The sequence below is a fragment of the Triplophysa dalaica genome, chromosome 8 (genome assembly GCF_015846415.1).
Source record: "Triplophysa dalaica isolate WHDGS20190420 chromosome 8, ASM1584641v1, whole genome shotgun sequence".
NCBI classification, from domain to species: domain Eukaryota; kingdom Metazoa; phylum Chordata; class Actinopteri; order Cypriniformes; family Nemacheilidae; genus Triplophysa; species Triplophysa dalaica.
In genome coordinates this window covers 18,814,756-18,839,021 of record NC_079549.1, presented here as the reverse complement: position 1 = coordinate 18,839,021, position 24,266 = coordinate 18,814,756, and the positions used below count along the sequence as shown (strand labels likewise).

General features: G+C 37.2%; 1 protein-coding gene across 1 annotated transcript in view; it reads right to left on the bottom strand.

Moving 5' to 3' along the window:
- pdia5 (protein disulfide isomerase family A, member 5) overlaps nt 1–24,266 on the bottom strand; it is a 49,233-nt gene that overhangs the window by 21,770 nt on the left and 3,197 nt on the right. The window contains 10 exon segments of the mRNA XM_056755767.1: nt 1,454–1,590; nt 3,389–3,460; nt 5,513–5,604; nt 7,635–7,702; nt 8,175–8,235; nt 9,084–9,176; nt 10,926–10,971; nt 11,088–11,170; nt 14,100–14,191; nt 19,090–19,216. Coding sequence (XP_056611745.1) covers nt 1,454–1,590; nt 3,389–3,460; nt 5,513–5,604; nt 7,635–7,702; nt 8,175–8,235; nt 9,084–9,176; nt 10,926–10,971; nt 11,088–11,170; nt 14,100–14,191; nt 19,090–19,216 — 871 coding nt within the window.

Here is a 24,266-nt window from a genome sequence, read left to right as displayed (position 1 = left end):
GTAATGTCTTTTTGTGGAGAGGTTATGACCTTAGAATGAGCTATTTCTATCTACATACACGATTGGTCCCCTGCATGAAATTCGCCTGTAGCCTTAAATGGAAAAACTGCAAAAAGCGCGTTTCGTAAATACGTTATAACTAGTGGTGGGCCGCCGTTAACGCAGTGAGACTATTATCGCGCGTTAAAAAAATTGTCGCCGTTAATCTATTCTCAAAGTTGGGTTGTGAGCTGGGTCTATACTACGCAAGCTATGATGACTTTCACCTTGATATTTTAGCGCGGATGTATACCAGCTAAACTGCACTGTACGGGGCGAGAACGAGATTTTTCAACTCGCGTGATTCGCGTCATTCGCGGAAGCAGAAGCAGCCTCATCATCTCATAACCAGGGCTTCATTCTCGCCGCCTCATCATCTCATAAGCAGGGCTTCATTCGCGCGATTCGCGCAGCAAGTATGTCTATTGGCTCTTTTCATTAACATATAAATCACTCCCGCTTGAGGCGCCATTCGCGTTTGATCTGAACACAACATAACGTTACTGTGAAATTACCGCATCAAACGTGACGTGCTAACATGGATGCAGCTATGAAGCCGCCGGGTTTGCTTCAGGGAATATTAATTTTTAAGAAGCTTCCCAATAGGAACATCGACAAGACTAAGGGTGTTTGCACCTTGTGCAATGCGGAATTGGTTTAAAAAAACACTTTCTCTCAACAGGTAGTGGTCTAACTTTAGTTGAAACCAGTAACTTTGTATTGAGATCTAATGTATTATGGCTCCTGTATGACATATCGCTTGTTGCTCCCTCACTCTTTGTAAATCGCTTTGGATAAAAGCGTCTGCTAAATGACTAAATGTAAATGTACTGTAGGAGCTCTTCCAGTCTCAAGTACCACCTAAACGGAAATCATCCCTTAGCTAATGCGGAAGTAAACGCAAGTTCATTTTATTGAACATAATTTAATTTTCATCACCAATTATCATAGTAATTGGCTTTCTCAAGCAGTTTGTGATGCATTTTGGAAACAGGAGATGAGCCCCTGGTCTAATGCGCCACCTGGCTTGAGAAACCCGTTCTCAAAGACTTACTTTTAGTCATTATTTGGGTATCACACATATTCTGAATGCCTTCGGCAGAATTCAAATGAGCCATTTTAATCTAGATTAATCTAGATTAATCTTGGAATTAATCTAGATTAATCTAGATTAAAAAAATTAATCTATGCCCACCACTAGTTATAACCTAAAGCAAATAAACGAAAACGTGATAAAATCTTAGTCCTGTGTCAGCCACCATAGTGCTACAAAAGGAAGGGGTGAGCAGTGGAGTGAGCTTTCGGTTGCAATGCGCAACCTGACCACTAGACGCCTCCAAATTTCATATACTGCAAACCTTTTAAATAAACAGTTGAAAGGAATCATCAGAAGCCATGTTGCCAATCTACTCACAAGGAGCGTAGAACATCACCAGGGCAGAAGGATGCTCCTCTAGAAACGTGTCGAAGGTGTCGTCTGTCAGGTGGAAAACCGCCGAGCCCGACTCTGACCAAGGCACCTCTGGAGTTTTAGCTTGTGGTGGTTGGGGACTATAACAACATACAAAAAGGAAATGGATTACATAAGTCATTATGTTACTGTCTACAGTCACTATATGAGCTATATGACTCACAGCTTTCCACAGGCAAGCGGACATCTCAGAATTGGACACGATTGGTGAATATCTCACCATTGGTTTCAGCTCAATGCATCTGGTGGGGAACGCCCTTGTGACTGAAGAGAGCTTCTCTGAACCACAAAAAGCTTGTGTTTCACATGGTTCTTAACAGGCTCTTTTTCCATAAATCAACATCACAAGATTTTCTCTAGAGGACAAGGAGACAGGAGGTTGTCTCCCAAAAGTGAGGCAGCGGATTAAAGACCTGCCAGATGAAGCTTTGCTAGACACTAGAGAACCCAACCTAACCTATCCTTAACATGCAGAGGACAAAGTGCATTATCAAAAGCTCGAGACAACATGGTTGTATTGGCAAATCCACTCCAGCTGTGATTTAATTTATGGAGTATTATAGAGTTTAAGTCAAGGCACATAATTCAGAACTTAAAATATTGCCAAGTTCATTGCATAACTTAATTCCATAAATATGATCAAATAGTCTTCTGGCCTAAACAAATCAGTTTTTCCATTCCTCACCTTTAATTTACAGTGATTCAAATTGAGATTTCATTCATCACAATAACCATGCCCATAATAATCATACAATCCAGTTAAGCTTTGAATCAAATGAGACGTCCAAACAGGCAGACTTCAAAGTAGCCACCTAGTCTAGAATTTGTAAAATTAGTTGCTTGAAATTTGAGCAACCAACTTCCTGAGGTCTCAAAAAAATGCTAGCTGAATTAAAAAAAAGAACAAACCCAGTCGTTGGGTTATGTTTGACCCATCAATAAAAACAAACCAGGATTGGTTCATTTATAACCCAATGGCTGGGTCCCTTTTTAACCCAACGCTGAGTTGAAAATAACCAAACATTTTTAAGAGTGCACCCTAGTATGCCTTTCAAACAATGTTGAAAGAAATTCCTATCTATGTTGTGCTCATATTTCTTATTTAGTCAATCATTTTGGTTTTATATTGAAAGAAATTGATATTTTGACACAATTATATATATTTCCCACATAACTGCACTCACATGTATGCCTTCATATCAATAGATTTGTAAAATCCTGAGACACATCAATACAGTTATTGACCCCAAACTTTGAAACGGTCATGTCCTTTTAATATAATACACAGAAGAGAGCATAAAACCTCATCACAACTTTATAAGGTGACACAGAGGAGTGTTTACATCCAGTACTTCACAGTCCACAACAGATCTTTCACACTACAGTAAACACTCCCTAGATAATGTGCCTATTGTGAGATTGCGTGACTTGAATCCAGGAAGTCACACCTCGTACAACTAAATAAGTCTAAATAACCATTTAAAGCTCTTAAAGGAAAATTTAGGCCTAAACATGAAAAAATCTGTCATTATTTACTCCCCTTCATGTGGTTCCAAACTAGTTATCATTAGACGCATCCGTACACAAGCTTTTCTTCAAATGTATTTTAATGCAGCAATGTAGTTTTGGTCTTCTTTCTACACAACAATAACTAAATGGCTTCAGAAGACTTGGAATATAGCTGCATACCGATTCCTAAAATCTTCACAAAAGAAGATCCGCGGACAAATATGAACCACATGAGGATGAGCAAATAATCACAGACTTTTATTTTAGTGTGAACGGCTTATTTCAGATTGCAAATGTTATAAGGGTGAAAGAAACAAGTGCCTGTGTATGTCTGTTTGTGTTTTAAATGCATTTTGTTAGCTTACTTACTTCTTCAACCAGTCAGTGATGTCTTTGGAGGTAGCTCCATAATTCTCGTAGTTATGCAAGAACTTCCCCTTCCTTTCAGAAAAAAAGTAGCATTATTAGTGAAAAAAATAAATCACACAAGAAAACCTTCAGCAAATCTTTGAGGCCACCATTAAACTGGATGTTAAATGTATCAAATCAAATTATCCATAATAAAATATAGATAAATCAACTCTACAACAAGTTAACCGATTGCAAGATGCCAAAATATATATTTATATGCAAGTGATACAGCTTTCATTCTGGCTCGCTACCTTTCAAGATTCCATGACTTCCTTTCTTTATTGTTTTTATAAAAGTAAGACTCAAGCAGTTTTGTGTAAACCTTTCCTTTTCTTTTTTTATAACACTATGCTAAATACTTATTAAAACTTATTCTCTAAACGCAAATTGCACTAGACAGCTCAGGATATTTGTACAGACACACCAAAGCGATGAATTACAAACAACATCCGAGACCGCTGCCCGCCTCTTGCCATCCAAGATAAACATTTTAAACGAACGCTGGACTCAAAGCTAATTAAGCCAACGGGCTCAGGGCTCTTAGCATAATCAAAGACCTCGGCTAACAGCCTTTGTGATCTTTACTAATCCACAGAATCAAGAACAGCCAACATCACAAACGTATGCAGAAATGCTCTTGAATGTAACACAGCAGTGTGGAAGAAAACTTCATGCAAGTTTTTTATCTGCCCTCATATTTGCTGCCATTCCGTGATTGAAAACAATTCACAGCACATGAGAGTTAAGAAACACTGGCAGTGGATGGCCATTTGTAACTGTCACTAAACAGTTTGGATTTGTGGTAACTAAACACAAAACAGAATAATATGGGAAACCCATCTGGAAATAGAATATCCACATTAGTGCTTTTAGTCGGCCTTAAATGACCTTCAGCATCCAAGAGACCTTAAATGAATAGTTCACCCGGAAATAAAAATGGTCATCATTTATTCGCCCTCATGTCCATTTCTTTTGTGGCACACAAAAAAATATATTTAAGAAATGTCCATATAAAGGAAGTCAATTGCGTTTGGTTACCAAAGTTCTGGAAAATATCTTCTATAGTGTTCTGCATGTGAAAGCCATGCAGGTTTGGAATGACATGAGAGTGAGTAAATTAGAAATTATTTTCATTTTTGGGTGAACTATTCCTTTAAACTCCCACTGAACTGGCTTCAATAGTTTTTTCTTGTGCATTTCAAATTGAAACAGTGTTGATTAAGTCTTAGTTAAGTTTTGTTCCTTTGAGTAGCCAATAAGGGGCAAAATTAGCTTTCTTTGTAAGGTCCCACTTGAACCGACACATTTCCGAGTGAAAAGGAATTTCAAAAGGAGAAGATGTAATGGGCGTGGCTTGTGTTATTCCCTGCAAATTGATTGGATGTGTAAAAACAGTCATTGAATTTTGAAATGAAACTGTCAGCAGACTGACAGTTGAAGGGGAGGAGTTGACGGATGCTTCGGCCAAGCCGTCTAGTTTACGTCACTTGAGATGGATGGTCATTACAGTGCAGAAGAGCATTTTCAGATTTTAACTGAAGATTATGAGGGTACATGATATTTAAAAAGAAAATGACCCACATTGATAAGCTATTTACTTTACACGCTGCAATATTTCATGAAAAAATAAGAATTGTCATATTTTATTTTATAGGGACTTTAAACTTTTTGAGTTTTTTTCCTTGCATTGGGATTTGAAAAATAAAGCACTGGCCAAAAGTTCAAAGAACAGCAGTGTTGTTTCTTTTTATAAGAATGAATTTTCATAAATGAGATTGAGCCTGTGACCCTGAGTTGGACTGTAGAACAAATGGGTTACTTTCTTAACCTTACTTCCTATTCTGCGTCTCCTTTAGAGTAAATGAGTAATAATTGACCAACCCTCTAAAAAAAGACGACCTTCTTATTACCACAAATTTATTTTCAGAAATTCAATTTAACAGTACCTGATGCAAATCTACTTCAAGACTTTTAATTCAGCCGAGAAAAACATGATGGCTAGTCCATCCTATTTCATACAATTCTTCAAAAGGTGACTTTGTACAGTACGTCGTTGGAGTTATCAACCTAAGTAAAACTCACTCAAAGTAGCAGAAGGTTGGGTAGCCCTTGACGCTGTACTCCTGCTTCAGCCCGTCAAACTCCGCCGGATGCACGTTCATCCCAGCCAGCACCTGGACAGAGGCAATGGATTAGACGGCAAACAAACAATCCCTGTCTACAACCCCAAACACATGAAATGAAGATGAATGTATGCATTAGAGAGTAGGCAGAAAGCTTGTCGATGGAGATGAAGAAAGCATTGCACGCGTTAAAGTGAGACACGTTATATCCCTTCTGATAACATTGCGAGGAGTGACCTGAAGTGATGGCCCAACCCTGGAATTAATTTTAACCCACTTTGGTTTTTGAGATGACTAAGTATATGCATATTTACAGTACCTCATGCTTAAATGTGTCAAAACTATAACCAATTTCCTCCGTTGCCCTGGCGCGTCCTATTTCTAAGTTGAAACGATATAGCATATGCTCTTATTTCAAACAAACTGCAGTTATGACAGGTCATGTTTGACGATGAAGTCTTGAATAAATGGACGTTATCTGAGAGTAAGTCACAAATGGTCTCCGGTGCCTCGAACGCATCCATCAGGACAATGAAAAACGTGCAGACAACTTTGCTGACCGGCGATTACCTCCCGAATCCATCAACGTTTCTGCAACGCTATCAGCTTCTCGCCACACGTACGTGGGAACTCGGAAACTCAGGAGGCAGCAAATCTACTCACGTCACGTCTATACCAGCAAGCCACCAATTCATTATGCAAATCTCTAAACGAGTTGCGTGTTCACTAGCTCCTGTATTGCGCACTCATCAGTCTGAGAAACACGTACTGCTGAAATTTTCTTGATCCTAATGCTGATCAATATTTTTTTATCCGATTAGGTTTTAGTAAACCAGATAAAAGGAGGATGAGAAACTTCCTACTTTCGTAAGCTTCTGTGTCGCTTTGAAATCTACACTTTCGATTTAGACAATGCCAATTTAAGGGCCTACACGAGTGCACTTCTGAGATTGGTGAAAGAACACAAGGAAAGAAAAGATAAATACTGTATGTGGAGAACTGCATTGGGGGTCCCGCATAGACCACACATAGAGATATTGAGCTGAGCTGGCATATAATCCATACTTGACCATACATTTCAACAGTAGGAAGTACATCCAATAACTGTCCTCTGAAATCAGCACAAGTGCTTTTAGGCAAAATTGCCTCTCGCTCTAATGAGGGAAACTAAATGATCTGTCAAAAAGAGACATCAATAGTTTTGCAAAACATCCAAACTGTTAAAGTACTTCAACAAGTGTAGCGGCTAAAATAAAACCTTTTAATACATAGCCTGACGTTAACTGTGGAAATAACACAATCAATTATAAATGGCTGTGACATTAGGGGGTGGGAGTCGGCGGGAACCTGGCGACACAATATCACACTAAATCAATATCAGGATCATAATATGATAGTATTGTTATTTTTCATGTTTATATCCCTTTTAAAACGTGAAATAATAAAATTTTCATCTACACTGGACTGTGATGCTTCACATAATTATATTCGTAGCTCATGTTGAGGTAAAATCAAATAATATTTGATCTAATACTGCATAATTCGCCTTATACAGCCACGGAAAAAATTGAGAGACCATTCCTCATTTTTATTTATTCAGCACTTCTAGGGGTATTTTTGGCTATTCCAGTCAAGCGTCTGTTAAATTTAAACAAAATCAATCCTCAGGAGTCATTCAACAGCAATTTGAAACACTGCATGACAAGACATTTAATAACTGTTCAAAAGGATAAAACAAAATTATTAAAAAAAATAAAAAATAAAAAAAATATTAATAATAGCATAATAAAAATAAGTTTTCCTAAAAACAAATATAACTGTTGTATTGCATATAAGTCTGTATGAACTTGTTTTATTCAAAACAGTATTTGAGGTATTAAAAAATACAGAGCATCTTGTTATTTTGACCTGATTCTCAAGTTTCATTTTCTGCAAATAAATCAAATTAGAAATAATATTTTTATTTGAAATATGGGAGAAATATCGTTATTACTTCACAGAATGAAACACATAATAATACAATTTGGAATGGTCTATGTTTTTTAAGAGCTGTATATCATATTCCCCCTGAAGGTACTTACATATTTTCCTTTTGCCTCAGTGGCTGCTTGCTGAAAAATGGGCTGCATCCTCTTACACACGCCACACCCTGCGTGCAGGAGAACATGACGTTAATACAACATTTTGGTTACGTTAGATATATAATATAACTGAACTCGCATAGAAAGTGCTAGGCTGTTCCTGTAGATCTAGACACGATTTCCCCATCTAGACCAACAGGAACTAATTTCTCATCTATGGGTCTGTTAATGAGTTTTTGGGTTTCTCCGATTGTAACACAAGGAACCAAGACAGAGATAAATGAGGTAGGGAGATGAAGAGGATTTTTTAAACCCCTGCTCATGTCATACTGATAGCTATTTATCAGTCGACTTTATACCTCGACTACATTTTTGCTTAAAACTGATTCACGCAAGAATACGGCACAACATTCTTTCATTGAAGAATTGAATACGTGTAGATTTTACATGGCAGGTTTTGTATGATTGCACACAGTTTGCATCATAGAAAGTGTGTAGTAGTGACTGATGATTACTGCCCAGACTCATGAGATGACTCACATGGCGCGTAAAACATCATGAGGATGGGCCGTTCTTCTTTCTTCAGAAGTTTCCGAAAGTCCTGCAGGCAATAGTCATTGAGATGAGAATTCAAACACGACCTGTAGAAGACTTTCAGATGATCTCAAAACCTCTTACAAGGTCTCACCATAATTAAGCGGAATAGATTCACAAGGCTCTTTCATTAACATTGTTTATTGCTTCAATACTACATTTCACAGCTCAATGGAGAACATTTTTCGCAATCGACACTCTCTAAACAACGATATTTTTGAAAACAAAAAGAAAAGTAATTGGAAATCAATGAGGTCCATAAAGATGTTTCGAAGCCATGGCATTTCTAAAATATCGGGAGTCTTGGCCCTTACATGCGTTTTTTAAAGCATATTCCATAATTCACCTCAAAAGATAAAAACAGGGAAAAAAATCATATTTTCCATAAACTAAATGAAACAACATTGTGTGAATGACAATAAAGCACATTATTCTAATTAAGTACTGTAATGTAATTTTAAATAAATCGATGAATTACAGTGCACATTAGGAAAAATGTTAACAGGTTATAAAATGAGTATTTATTTTCTTCAAGTAATATATAAATTGTCTTTTTTTATTGAAATATGACGAAATATGAGCGGTGCAGATTCGAAAGGAGCTTAATAAGATTCACTCTTTGTTGTTTCTCTAAGCAAACAGTTCAAACTTAATGTCGTTTAAGACCAGAATCTGCACTGGACACAGACGGTCCAGCAGCCAGTTTCATCCTCTAGAGACAGAAGAATGGGCCGGTTCTTCTGTAGCGGATCGCTAAGCTACAGGCTTTTGTTCTGTGTGAAGTTCCCACAACTGATAAATACTGAAACAGAAAGCGGATCTTTGCCACCGTGAGATTCTAAAAGTGATACTTACCTTCTCTGTCTCTATGTGAACGATGTCTTTAGCCTCAGGGTTCTCCTCCCACAGGGGGGCACCTGCAGGGTCTTTCAGGAAAGCCACCATGGACTAAAAGCGGTGACAGAACAAATGAACAATTAAAGCAACTTAAAGAGTTTACTTTCCAACGTGGAAAAAAAAAAACTTTGCTCAACTTTTCAGAGAGCCAATGGCAATACAGCATTTATATCAAACGAAAAAGGAATCATAATGAAATTACAGTTACAGATCTAATTATATTAAGAGAGAGATCAATTATTGATACCAAAATATCCGTGTGCAATTACTGAAAAATACTGATAAATACATCTCCGTGCACAAAGATCAAAAAGATGGGTTAAGGTCACATTATTTTACTCCGAAGACACAAAAGCTTCTACATTTGCATAATTTTTTATGGTATCAAAAGTGGTATCAAGAACCATGAAGCTTTACTAGTTTTAGTATCATGCCAGAGAATTATCACTGATGACACACTTTATTCTCTTTTATATCATTTCACTAATTTAGAAACCATTCTATTTATTCTGAAAATGAGTTCAGCACTCCCATGACTTTAAAGGTTAATCGTGGAGGCTTTAACCTTTCCTGATATACTGCAGGGAAAATGAAGGGCAGTATGAGAACAGCAGGTGCATTTAATAAGAGCTCTCCCCATTCTCTCCACACCAGTGGGGCCAGTGAACATGCCCAATCAGTGACTCATACAACAGAGCCCAGCTCATTCATTTTTAACATATATTCACATTACAGCTCCTCTCGTTCCACAGCCATTCATCAACGCCTCATCACATTTGCTCGTAATTAGGCTGAAAGCAGTGTGGAGAATGAAAAAGGTGAGAGGATGGAATGGGAGACATGATTCGTCTGATCATAAACCAAAGGGACATTGGCTCTGGAGCTCCAGTGGTTTGAAATAACGGATTATGGGAAAACTTGGGATGTTAAGAAGGTTTCTTATAGTTTTACATTTAATAGATTGACATGTATTTTTTTATATCAAAATTTTATTCAGTTAATTTTAGTGTTACATTAAATCCTGGTTTAAAATAATCCCTGTCCAATCATTTATTTCCAAAATGTTTTATTTTTGACTTTCATTTTTTTATTTTATAAAAATAGTTTAAGTATGCACATTTTTTTTTAATCAACATTTTCAATATTCAATATAATTTCATTATTTTCTAACAAAGAACCACAAACCTGTTGAACCTGGCCTAAAAGAAACAATAAAGTTTGTATATAAAATAATAGCATAATAAAAGAAAAGCAATAAATAGAAATTACATACTGGAGGATTTCAGATAAACTGAATGAAACGTGAATTTCTTACATCTAAAATCAAGACAGCGCCACAATAATTAGCTTTAACTACTTTTTATAATTGCAGATTTGTTAATTATAGTACAATTTGTCGAAAAATGGCACAAATTATCCTCAATGTTTGCTAAAATGCAGATATATGCCCCACATAGTCTAATTAATAAAACAGATTTTTAAAGATGCAACAAGCATCACAAGAGGCTGTGAATAGACAAATATGACTTAAAGGAGCAATCCCTGCATGATTTCTTCCCTGCGTCAAACTGAGAAAACATGCGCTGTCTCAGCTGACGACTTCTTTGTTTACTGTGGTGGAAACCGTCGTGTTTCGAAATGGAAGGGTGAGCGGACATGAGCAGGGGACTGAGAGATTGGATGCAATTCTCAAATTCGCCGCTTGTGGCCGCTATAAATCCCACTGTAGTCATTTAATTCAATTGGAATTTTCTGAGAATTAAGGGTCAATCCCAATACATACATAAATAAATAAATTACCTTAAATGTGGCCGGCCTGTTGTATTCAGTGTTAAAGGTTCCATCCCTGAAAGCAACACAAAACTAAAAGATTAATGTCATTGGTTGTAGATTCTCAGTAATAATCCAATAAGAACTTCTTCCATCATTCCATTGATCTTAGAATACAAAGACTATTCTTACTTGTAATGCAGGACTTCGACTCCTTTGGTTTTCGAGCTAGGGTCTACCTTGACTTTTTTACAGAGTTTACGGCCCTTCTGTATCTCTGTGGGAAAAAGCACAGAAAAAGATAAATAAATTGTCAATCATATAAAAAAACAGTTGTTTGTTGTAGCATATTAGAATTTAAAAAGCTAAGTCAGGGTACATCTAAAAACATCTCTGAACCTGAATCTGAATCAGTGTTGAGATATATTAAGTCAGCGTAAATTATGGATTGAAATTGACAATTCCTTTAAGGGTTAGGTTCATAGCGTTACAACATAGTAAGAATACGCTACACACATCTAAAACAGGACTGTGAAACCATGTTCTACCAATAAAACTGATTAGTATATAAAAAATTATTATCATCATCAAAACACTGATATACTTATGAAAATACCCAACAGGTTCTTTGTACTTTATGACATGTTTATGGGTATTTTATACTGAAAAATGAAAATGGAAACTGAATTAAAAAAACATTCTCCATTCAATACTGAATAGCACACAATCCAGGCATAATGCAAATAGAAAGAGCAAAGTATAAAGCAACCATGTTGTATAGAAGTCTTTTGTATTAACTTCATGCTATTTTCTTGCAAACTCTTAAGCAAAGCAAACATTGAAGTCATGGCAAATTAAACTCAACAAGGATTATAATCACATTATTCTATTATAAAACAACCCCTCGAGGGGCATTTGTCATGCAAATTGATGCAGCCAAAAACCTGAAGTGATACAATTAATGTCCCGAGACATTAAATAAATTGCTGTTCCAGCAATCCATGACCGTTCATGGGAAGCGACAGATGACCATAGCAATAAGCTAATGTAAGGGCCGCTGCTTGGTTTGGCAACCTCTGTCATTTTTCTCTTCCTGAAGGACAAGATGTTCAGCTGTATTTTCTTAAGTCTATTGTATGAGCTTGGCCTTCCTTTCATTCCATGGCTCTAAAATGCAACTAAATGGTCGCATTTTGCGGTCAGTTTTCGAGACAGGGCGATCAAGTGCTCGCGCATGTGCGACCTGCAAATTTGGAATTTCTTCTAGTTGTTATTTCATGTTATTTCCTGAGTAGAATGCGAGCCCGCTACCAGTGCAGTCATGTGTGTGATAGTGAACTGCGCAGGTCACTCGCGTCAAGGACGCGCACACAGGTCGTCATTTACAAGTTTACACGCACACAACGTGAGCGAATCGTTACGAGTTGATGTTTGCTGTGACAGATTTTTTAAGCCTGAGGTTGAACGATTTGATATATGACACACCCCTCCATCCCACCGTTTTATAATAGAATATTATTTTATAATAGAATAATGTGAAGGATCTTTTTGGCAGAAATGAAATATAATATACACAACTCACTCTTTAGAGATGTATTAAACCCTTACATAATGAAGCGCTATTTTTCTAATACCTTAGAATGGGCTATTTCTATCTACATACACCACGGGTCCCCTTGCATGAAATTTTGCCATGTTGTTTCTACAGTACCCCTAAATGGAAAAACTGCAGAGCGTAAATACGTTATCTCCTGATGGTGTGCGCCTTTGGTTGCAATTCACAACCTCACCGCTAGATGCTGCTATATTTCATCCACTGGACCTTTAATACAATAAAGCTCATATTGCATTATTTGTGCATAGTTTTATTACTTTTCATGAGGTATTATTCATGGGCTAACTCGCACATCTGCCCCCTGTTCGCCACACTCTAAAACGGAGTGAAGTCCATGATTAGCACTCCAGTTCCAGACAAACTCATCTTTGTCAAAGAGCCGATGACAAAAGTAAAAAGAAAAAAACACTCTCGCCACAATGGACATCTAAATGGACATCTAAAAGGACTCACAATTACCTGCTTCCTGTGGCATGGCAAATACACCCACAACTTCCCCGAGAGCCACATATCCCAATAGAAAAGACACTCTTGAGCCTTAATGAGCATGAAAATGTATTACATAAAGAACAAATAGGAGCAAAGAAGACTCTGAGCCTAATCTAAAGCTCCATGCAAATGGAAATTCAAAGAGATGGAATTAAATTACATTTCTGACAGCAACCGTCATCAGCCGAATGCTTCCCCCTCACCATCCCCTCCAGGCAGATGAGACGACATCATTAGTGTTATGCACGTCCCACGTAACGCCTCAGTGGGAGGGCCGAGCGAGGTGTGCGAAAAGCAGAGCTCTGTCTGTCAGGTGGGAAACTCAATTAGACGCGCAGAGTAGCGAACGCGATGACTCATCGCAAATGGCAAATCTTCAGGCTTGCAGACAGAAAGCCTCTGGTCCTGAGAGAAATTGATGGCATATTGTTTGATAAATCCAGTCGCCGTATTTAATTCAGTGAGAAATGACACCGGACCATTCAGTCTCCAAGATTTCTTGCATTCCATAAAAACGGCCTCAATAAATCCAAATGAAGTCTCAAAAAGATGACTTAAAAGTTGGTTTTAGAAATTGAAACTAGGATTGTGTTTTTGACAACAAGCTGAAGTGTTTATGTTTATCATAAGAGACATCACGACATTTTTTGTATTATAAGATGCTTTTTATCCAAAGAAACTTTTCATCAATATATGCATTCCCTGGGAATCGAACCCATGACCCTTGGCATTAGTAGCACGATAATGGAATCAGCAATGGTTAGTAGTATTAACACTTTTTGTTCTGGCTGTAATTCTAGACAGTTTACTAAAAGTATGTAATTCAATTTTTTCCTCAATTTTAGGCATACTGCCTATCCAGCATGCCTCTGAAGTGATATATTTGATAAGCTTTGTTTTTAAATACACAATCAAGCTAGTAACCGTAAGAAAGAGGTTTATATTTGAAAAAACCTGCTCAACAACTCCGTTCAAACAAAGCGCTGCTGACACACAAAAAAAAAACGAAAATGAAACTCATTCAATTGCAACGCTAAGAAAACTTGCCAGCCTTAGCAAACAGCATAGCAGTGACATGCACAAAACCAATCGATTCAGACTTACCCACAATTCACCCATGCGATAGTGCCCTGTCCTTTCACAGCCTGAGCCACATCAGACAAAAGCTTCAGATGTGCATCTCCAGATGAAGCTGAGGACACAAGAACACATTCAAAGTTTGAATGAAAGAAAAACAACAGTTAAAGATGAATTTGACATTTTAATAGATGCTATCATTGTATATTGTAAACTTTTTACAATGTAAAGTATACATGCAAAAACTATAAAAAGAAAAATATCCACTGACATGTACATTACACATATTCTAAAAGTAAATGCAATAATGCAATATAATATGTACAATTATAAAAAACGTAACCATCGCTGTTTTTGATGCACTTGAAGTCTTAAATATGTCTTACAAATGAAACAGGAAGTGGTCTATATTGTGAACATTTTCTGTATACATGAAATGATTGGATGACCTTCTGCATTTAATGCAACAAAGAATACTGTATTGTATCCCTCAATTAAATTCACTCTACTTGACCTTCCGATAAGATTTTTAGCACGCCTAACATTTTCAGACAGACCACTGGAGCTTATATATAAAGATATCCTTTTGGTAAAGCTTATATGATTTACAGACAAAATGTTCATCTGAGAATGAAGGTTCTATCACAGTTGCACATGTCCAACCTTACAGAAATTAATTTTTTTATGAGTGTTTTCTGAACTCGCATAAAAATCACCCATAAAAAACAACCCTGTGCTGAAGTATTAAATACATAAATAACTATTAAATATATGTGCACATTGTTTGACTGTTGGGCATTTATCATTACCAAGCGTTGAGGGATTGCTGCTGTCGAAGGCGGTGCATAATGCTTAGTGTTTATTGGGTGATAAAAATGGCACTACAGCTATAGACCAATGTTTTGACAAACTGAAGAAGCTAATAACAATGATACAAAATTAAATAAGAACATACAATATTTGTTTTGCAGCATTTCTACAAAGTCTCCAGTCTTACTGACGGATATGAGCTTCTGTTTGTACTCACGCTGATGATAAAAGAATTTCTACACAGAGCATCAAAACAGTGTAAAAGAACCGAGCATGATTTACTAGCTGCAGATTTAAACATTTCTGACAGTCTGAGATGTTCTACCTAACCACTGAACACTCAGAAGTCACATTCTGCTTTCTTAAGTATACTCACATCAGTCAAGGAAACCCGTTAATGATTTGAGGGAAAATGTACAGGTTCTAACTTGAGCATTGATTCTTTTGCAGTTAATGGGTTTAAACTATGCCAAAGTGGATGGACTTCCCGATGAGAGAAAGTGTGTGAATGAAGGAGAATGAAAATACTAGCAATTTTGCAGACTAAGAGCCGGGTGTCTCTTAAAGGTGTTGCGTGTAATTTTGTTGAGAATCTATAGACAGAAATGCAATTTGATATACATATATAAAGACCTTACATATTGAAGTGTAATGTTTTTTTAACCTTAGAATGATTTATTTATAATCTACATACACCCCGGGTACCCTTGCATGGAGTTCACTTTCTCTGCTCCACACTGATTCCGCCACCCCTCATAACTTTAACTGTAATGCTGCTATTACATTGTTTACATTGCACTACAGGGCTGCAATGCATGACTGAACTGTACACACCAGTACTTCATGTTATCTGCTCTACCGGACTGTTTACACACACATAGCACCATTTGCACTCTATACTGCTCACTTGCACACCAGGAATATTACACTGAATGCTCATTTGCACTAATGGACTACTCTCATAACTGCATTACCTCATCTACTGCACTGTAACTTTCATAACTGCATTACCTTGTCTACTGCACTGTAACTTCAATAACTGCACCAACTTCTCTACTGTACTGTAACTCATCTATTGCATTACTGCATCTATTGCATAACTAACTGCATCTACTCATCTATTGCACTATAACTTCAATAACTGCACTAACTCATCTACTGAACTATAACCATAATAACCGCATTAACTCATCTTCTGCACTGTAACCGTAATAACCGCATTAACTCATCTACTGCACTGTAACTTCAATAACTGCACTAACTCATCTAATGCACTGTAACCTTAATAACCGCATTAACTCATCTACTGCACTGTAACTTCAATAACTGCACTAACTCATCTAATGCACTGTAACCTTAATAACTGCATTAACGCATCTACTGCACTGTAACTTCAATAACGGCACTAACTCATCTAATGCACTGTAACCTTAATAACCGCATTAACGCATCTACTGCACTGTAACTTCAATAACTGCTTTAACTCATGTACTGCACTGTAACTGTATAACTGCATCTACTCATGTATTGCACTATAACTTCAATAACTGCATTAACTCATGTACTGCACTGTACCTTTAATAACCGCATCAACTCATCTACTGCACTGTAGCTTTAATAATTAATGTCTGTAACTAATGCACACTCAAGTCACTTGCACTATTGTATAGTGTATATTGTTATCTGTTCATAACCACCTGTACACTAATGTTCACAGTATATAGCCTTCTGCTAATTGTTCATAGTACATACCGACTGTCATATTTTCATAGTACATGCCCATTGTATAGTATTTTCCTAATATTGTATTCTGTATTTATTCACACTGTATATCCTGCACTTGCTAATTGCACTTCTGGTTAGACCTAAACTACATTTCGTTACACTGTTCTTGTATATGTGTAATGACAATAAGACAAGTTGAATCTAATCTAATCTGAATCTAATCGTACCATGTTGTTTCTACAGTAGCCCTGAACGGACAAACTGCTATACGGGGCGCTTTATGTAAATATGTTATATCCTTCGGCAAAGAAGAAAAAACGTGATGACATCTTAGTCCTGTGTCAGCCAGGGTAGTGCTTCTAACATGAGGGGGAAGGGTGGAGTGAGCGTTGGTTGCAATTCGCAACCTCACGGCTAGATGCCCCTTAACTTCATACACTGGACCTTTCACCAAAACTTGAACTGAATTTGCTCAAATTATACATGAAAAAGACCAGTGTGAAGAAAAATTAGTAAATGATGACAGAAATTTCAGATGAACAATTCTGTTCGACACACACGCAAATCTCTGCATCTTTTGTGAATTTGGACCATTGAGATTTGAATGTGGGCTGAGGTTCTCCGCACAGTGCCACAGAAACAGAAACTAAAAAAAATCTAATTGACATAATGCTTTTATTGTACCACCCCTGTTCTAGTACGTCAAGGGACTATAACAGCTACCACTCCACCACGGATCCATCTAATGGGGAACAAATATGCAGGTGCAGGGAATGTAAACAGCATGCTGAAATGTTTCATTGGATGAGTAGCTGGAGTCTGCCATCAATCAATTTCACTGCTCGATACACAGTCTTATCCAATGACCTCATGTGGTCAAAATGGATCATGAATTATGAAACTCATAAATCTTGAACAGCAAGACCTTGAGAGGCTCTTTCCTTGCTTTGAGGGTGGGGTGGATTGTTTATGGACTGTTAATCCATAGGGTACATGCATACATGTTGCTGCATTCGCTACTTCTGCTTAAAACAGATGCGATGCAAAATGAAATAAAAAAAGGTGGATTTTTCAAATAGCGAGCGAGTATCTCTTGAGTGTGTGGCTTAATGTGTGCTAAACGTTTATCGCTTTATTTGCTCTGTGAATAGCTTCACCATTAATATCACACAGGAAAATGGTGTGGCAAATAATGTAAACAAACCAGTCAGCTGTTGTGACATATGTGGAAGGTCGAGAAACCTATTTTTAAGTGACTCACCTACCTAGTAAAGAATCATAGCTTTTAATTTCAACATAGTTCGAAGTATTCATATAGAGTTCCGCAGGGATGACATATTTTTGTAGGCCAACGCGGAAGATCATAAAAAAAAGCTCTTTGATTATCAATGGTTTATGATACCTACATGTTTGCCTATCAAGATCATTTTTACAAATTAACAACATTTATTATTTTTGAAGCCTTGATACGATTACCAGAAGTAAAAAGCTAACATGAGGCTCTAAACAGATAACACTACGGTCGCACCATCAAAATCACCACCACCACCAAGCCTCCGACAACTCTTTTAAACTTTAATAAAAACAAACTTTAATAAAATGTGTTCCCTGATAAGTAATTACTCTGTGAATCAACCCCCACCCACGTTTTTGAGATTTGAGTCCATGTTGAATTATTTGTGAGATATTTATATGCGAATCAATTGAATCGATGACGATTAATCTGGCCGCCAATGTATGTATGCTTTTAGCAAGTAGTTAGCAACCGCTGTTTTAAAACATGTAAAAGCTTTTAAAGTGCACGAATGGGTTACCGCGTGTTTTATGTCGTAGCATAAAACACAAATATTTTGTGGTTTAGGTAACCCCCTTTTTTAGCAAAGATTATAAACATTACCAAGATAAGCAACTGCCATTACAAAAGAATGGAGAGGAATGCAATGCTCAATATGGCCGCTCTAGTGAAGAAACCCAGCCTTGCAGTAGAGCGATCCAATCGTCATTCGACAAAGACTGACTATTCTTTAGAGCGGAGCTTATGTGAGGCACTTGCCAACCTGTGTGCATGTGCAGCGGCTGCAACGACATTGAAAAAGGTGCCACTGGCTACAAAAGGTATTTTATGTGACAAATCACAGCACTATGCATGTGGCATTTTCAGAGTTTCTGAAAAGGTTGCCAGTGCAACGTTCAAGCACTCTTTTGTCTTTTCTTTGAGGTCAACTCTCAACGCAGAGTAAGGCTGGCGACCTGAAGAATAACATCATGAAGGTAACTCAATAGCCCCCCTTGAATATTGAGACATATTGCTGTATGAACGCATGTTAAGAATTTAGACTGAAACCATGCATTAAATGTGTTTGTAATGCAATAAAACATCGTCCATTGACATCTGTGAAGTTCATAATCGGCTACTAAAGATGAAACACATTTATAGCATCTGTAACACGATAGTCCAGCAGTAAGAGAGAGACTGACCTGACTTAGTATATAGGACAAGAACATTAGTTCTGGTCCTTAGAAGTTTCTTGAAATCCTTGTGATCATTGACTTTTTCTATGAGTGGAGACACCTTCACTGCCTGGAGAGCAGATAACACGGTAACCTGAGGAGAAGAGAGACACGGAGACAGACATTATCATTTTTCACTGTCAAGGCCAAATATCACAGGCGCTTCACAACAATATGCCCAACTGTGGAAATACAATTGCTGCACTTTTGCGAATCACAACAGTGTCAAACCATGATGTTATAGAGCATATTAAAAAATACATACTTTCCATGCAAGACATTGAAAAAATGGTGAACGTCAAATGTTCTACTCATTTTTTTAACTACACATTTTATATTATAGTGGCTGCAAAACATAAAAATATGTATATCTGAAGCTAAGAGAACATTCTCTCTGCAAGACTCCATCGCTCTCTCCACAGCTGTTTTCCATCTGAGTTTGGATGGAGAAAGCTGATAAGGTGACAACAGATAAAGCTCCTGTCATTTAAAGCAGAGGAAAATGACAAGAGCAGACAGTCAACCAACCTATCACACAATGATTTTCTCCATATGCACACGTGCTAGATGAGGAATGACACAACCACGAGATATGACTTAACTGTTACAAGACAAGACTAATCGCATGTTATTTCACTGAACCTGCAGTTTTCAGCGGAAAATAAAGCGTCTGACAGCTGTTTGTAGAGTTTTGCACTTTTTTATGTAGCATTTTTTATGTATCTTTTCTGTATTGCCACAAAGCACAGAACATTATTTGATGTCAGAAAGAAATTATAAAACTTGAATTTGTCTGCGTGTAGGAACTGCAAATGTGTACAAAGGCTGGTCTCAACGATGTAGCAGAAAAAAATAAACCTTTCCATTCTAAAGGCCAGAGGGAAAAAATGGTCAAGGAACTTTCACAAATATCAAAAATGGACCTTAGTGGGAAGATCATTAATTCTTTCACCGCCATTGACGAGTTATCTCGTCAATTAAAAAAAAGGCTTCCCCGCCAAAGACGAGTTTTTACAGCAATCAGAGTTTGTACGGTTGTACAGCAGGTGGCGCTATTACAAACCTTTGGGAAAAAGTACAGAATCCCAGAACCTAGAACGTATATGTTTTAGCGGTTTTTAATGATTGTTCTGAGTGTAATCTTGGTGGAATCTGTGACAAAAAACGTTAATTATCGCAACTGTTTAATAAAAATGAGGCATTTTTGAAGAAACCTACCCACATCTACGGAGTGATTAATAACGAACAAATGAAGATAGAAGAATACGGTTTATTTTGTTCTTTCATTTGACATATTGTTTGTCCATATATTCTTTAAAGAAAATGTACTGTGAGCCATGAAATTTGGGTGAAAATGTTAAAAAACGCTGGCAACTTTTTTTTTTAAAGGCTGGCGGCGATTGAGTTAAAAATAGTTTATAGTAAAAAAAGGTAGTGTACAGCCTTCAACACTCCATCCACAATGCTGCATTCTTATTGTTTTCCTGCTTTGTGTCCGTCCCTCCCCCAATATCTATACAAATGACAAAAAGGTGCCAAAAAGTACTACATTTTGTTCAATTCATATCATACAGAACATCTTCAAGACAGGATCAAGGCTCGGAAGTAGCAAGCAAATGTTCTTTCCCTAAAATAATTGTTTGAATATTTGGTGTACATACTGTATTACTTCCTCTTTGTGAAAGGCCATGTCCGGACAGTCCGGTTCGGGCAAGAGACTGTCGCTCCGGAGATACACTCTGGTTGGGCTGGGTCTCTGCGCCCGTGCCGCTGGGGCCGTCGGTAAATTTGCGGTACTGTTTAGCGTGTTGACAAAATGTTTATGCTCTCCTACTAGTAAGTCACTTTGGATAAAAGCGTTTGCTAAATGAATAAATGTAAATGTGAAAGCACATAGGGGCCAGCTGTGTGGACAACCTGATCAACTCCCATCTGGAGCCCTGGGAGCAGTTATATGAAGATGACAGTCTGGGCTAATTAGAGTCCTGCAAATATGAAGGACCTGACGCAGACGCCATGACCTGATGACACCTCTGACAGGGAGCGCAGATATATGCGCAGTGCATTATAAAGAAATGTCAGAGCAACTCACTGAAGTATTTGAGAGGAAAACCTTACTTTAATTAAGTTGCTGAAGGGATCGTGTAATGAATCAAACTTTCATACTTCCTTTACCATAGAAACATACTATGTTTCTTCTTAACTGTAATAACTTTCTGGACTTTTCTGAAATCAGAAAGTGCTAATAGGCCTACATCTCACTTTGATGTTTGGGATATTTTGACGTCAGACAGGTCAGTGGCTCTCCACCATCATTATACCTCCATAGGTTGCTTAGTTTTTAAACTCCGCGAAATAGAAACAAATGGTTGCTGACCTTCCAAAATTTACAGTTTTTTAGGAAATTAAAAAACATTGTAAAGTTGGAAAGCACTTTTAAATACTTTTTACTGTTAGATACTTTGAAAAACATAAAGGGTGACTCAAACTAATGATTTATGGCAAAAATATTACAAAATATGGATGTGATAAGTAAGTGCTGTTAAAACTTGTAGAAAAATGTATTTGCATATCTAGAAATGTCGCGGGAACAATGTAGAATTTCTATTATGGGTGTTCGCTCATCGGTTGTATATTTAATGTCTCGCTTGGACCTTAGTCAGTTTATAAATACATTCATTCTTTTAAATTCTTTGATTCAATTCTTTTTTTCTTGAACATGTGAAAGACAAACAAGCACAGTTATCTCTCTACAGGTTCGAAAGCAGTTACTAATTTGATCTTTACCCAAAGGGTTGAATGTTTAGACTTCATATTTATAATTGGATAAATGTTTAATGATCAATGTATGAGTATTAACGAAGCCCGTTTACGCAAGTTGTCCTACTAGGCGGCCATGTTTGCAACGCCTCTGGGTAGCTTTTTATGTCAAAGCATGTCCACAGTCCCATGAACGTCAATGGGGACAGGCAGATATTTCTAAACTCACTGGCAAAAATCATAATTAAACAGTATATCTTACTAATCATTAAAGTGTATCATAACTTTGGTTTGCTAAGCTTAAATTGTGATAAAAGCCTTTTTCTAGGTAGCCTCATCTTTCGCAACCCGAGTTCAAGCTGGCAAGTATTTATCGTTTGACGATATATACTCGTTATACTCGTTATACTGGAAAGCACATAACATGAGCCTTGTGAAAAATAACCTTGTTCCCCTGTTTCTGATTTGGGCATTCGTGAGATATTTTTAGACACATAACCAAATCATAATCCATGTTTTTTTTATCTTAAGTGTTATGAAGTGAAACGCGAGCATTCTGATGATTGTTTGTGTTCAGTCCACTCATTTTATTGTGTTTAACTTAGGGATGGGCATTTAAAGCAAAAATAATATTCAAAGGTCGATGAGAACTATTCGAAGATTGTCCAACATGGACGCATTTACAGAATTACACACACATAAACGGAGAGAGAGAGACCATTTAAGCTTTAAATCCATGACGACACACTGCATTATTTATTATGGAATAGGCAATTTTACATAAATACATACATTAAAATGCTAAAGTGCTGAAACATTAATATATTACCAACCGAATGTATTAACAGTACGTCGATCAGCATCAACCGCTCATAATACTAGGACATTTCCTTGTAAAATATGAGCATGCGCATTTATAGCCTACCAACTAAAAAACAGTGTTATTGATCAAGAAAAATATAATAAAGGCATAAAGATTTTAGACCAGACTTAAAACGCGTTAAAACATTTTAACCGAATGACGGCATTTATTAACAATCCAAAACGATTTCATGAATTAACAGCTCAAAATGCTTCCATTTCTATTGTCATGAAAAAGTTTATCCAGTCTGGCAGTGACTGTTTTTCTAGACGAACAGTAAACTCAGGCTTTTCAAATTCCATAAGATTTTTAAAGCCCTCTCCTTCGACAAAGCCCATTGGAAGCATATCATTATCGATAGTCTCAGTATTTAAAGCCCTTATTTGCTGCGCCAGTCTGGCATCCAAATTGGTTGGTCTGACCATAGAACTAGAAACTGATTGCTGACCTGTGGATGGACCTGCTGGAAGCTTCGCCCTCAAATGACTGTCAATCGTAGTTGTTGATCCATGATAAGCCAGCTTTGCATTGCAGAGTTTGCACTGCACTTAATTCTCATTCATTTTATTAAAGGACACCCACACAGAACACCTTCTTTTTGACACCGTCTCAATTTATCGTATCCGTTATGCCACGTGGGTTTACAGTGTGCGTAACTTCGTTAACAATTGTTGTGAGAATTTTTTTTGTCTCTTGATTAACAGCCTTTTGGTTTAAGGTGCGCCGTTATTGGTAGCGCCACCCTTTAGGTACATGAACACGTTACGCGTGAAAACACAGCGATTTCTTTAAGATCATACACACTATTCGAAATTCTACAATTAAAAAAGTAATCGAATATTCAAAATTCGTGACTCATCCCGAGTTTTAACTACAGCTGTCGTCAGTGTTTTTGTTTGGCATTGGAGACTGTGTTTTGTCAATTGCGGCACCAAACAAGATGATATTTTAACTCATAGCCGAACCTGTGCTGGTTTATATTGGCCACCTCCAGTTTTCCCTTTATTTTGCCTCCAGCTAATGCCGTGACGTAAGCGTGACGTGGATCTATAGAAGCATTCCTTGCCAATCATAAACGGTAGTGGTGTATCTTGTTAAGATTAATATCTTTGGTATTAATTATATGAAAAACAATATGATGACCTTAATGTTATAAAACAAAAGTAAAATACATTTGATATACACACAGGTTGCTTCATCAGTGAACTCAATCAACTCACAACCTCAATTTCAGTCGTACTCCACGAATCTTACATCACCTAATTAATATTCATGAACCAAACTGAAAAGGTTTATAATGAGCCCACCCAACACTTTTCCTATCGATCCTACACCTCTACCTTACAGTGCTACCTACAGCAAAAAGTATCATTTAACTCACATTTCAGATCTAGCTGACCCCAGAACCTGTAAAAGCACGGTCAAAATACAGAGACATTATACAGCATGCTTATCTTTTCTCAAACAACCCATCTTTAAAAACATACAGCTCAAGACAACCGCAGCATTCAACCCCATTCAG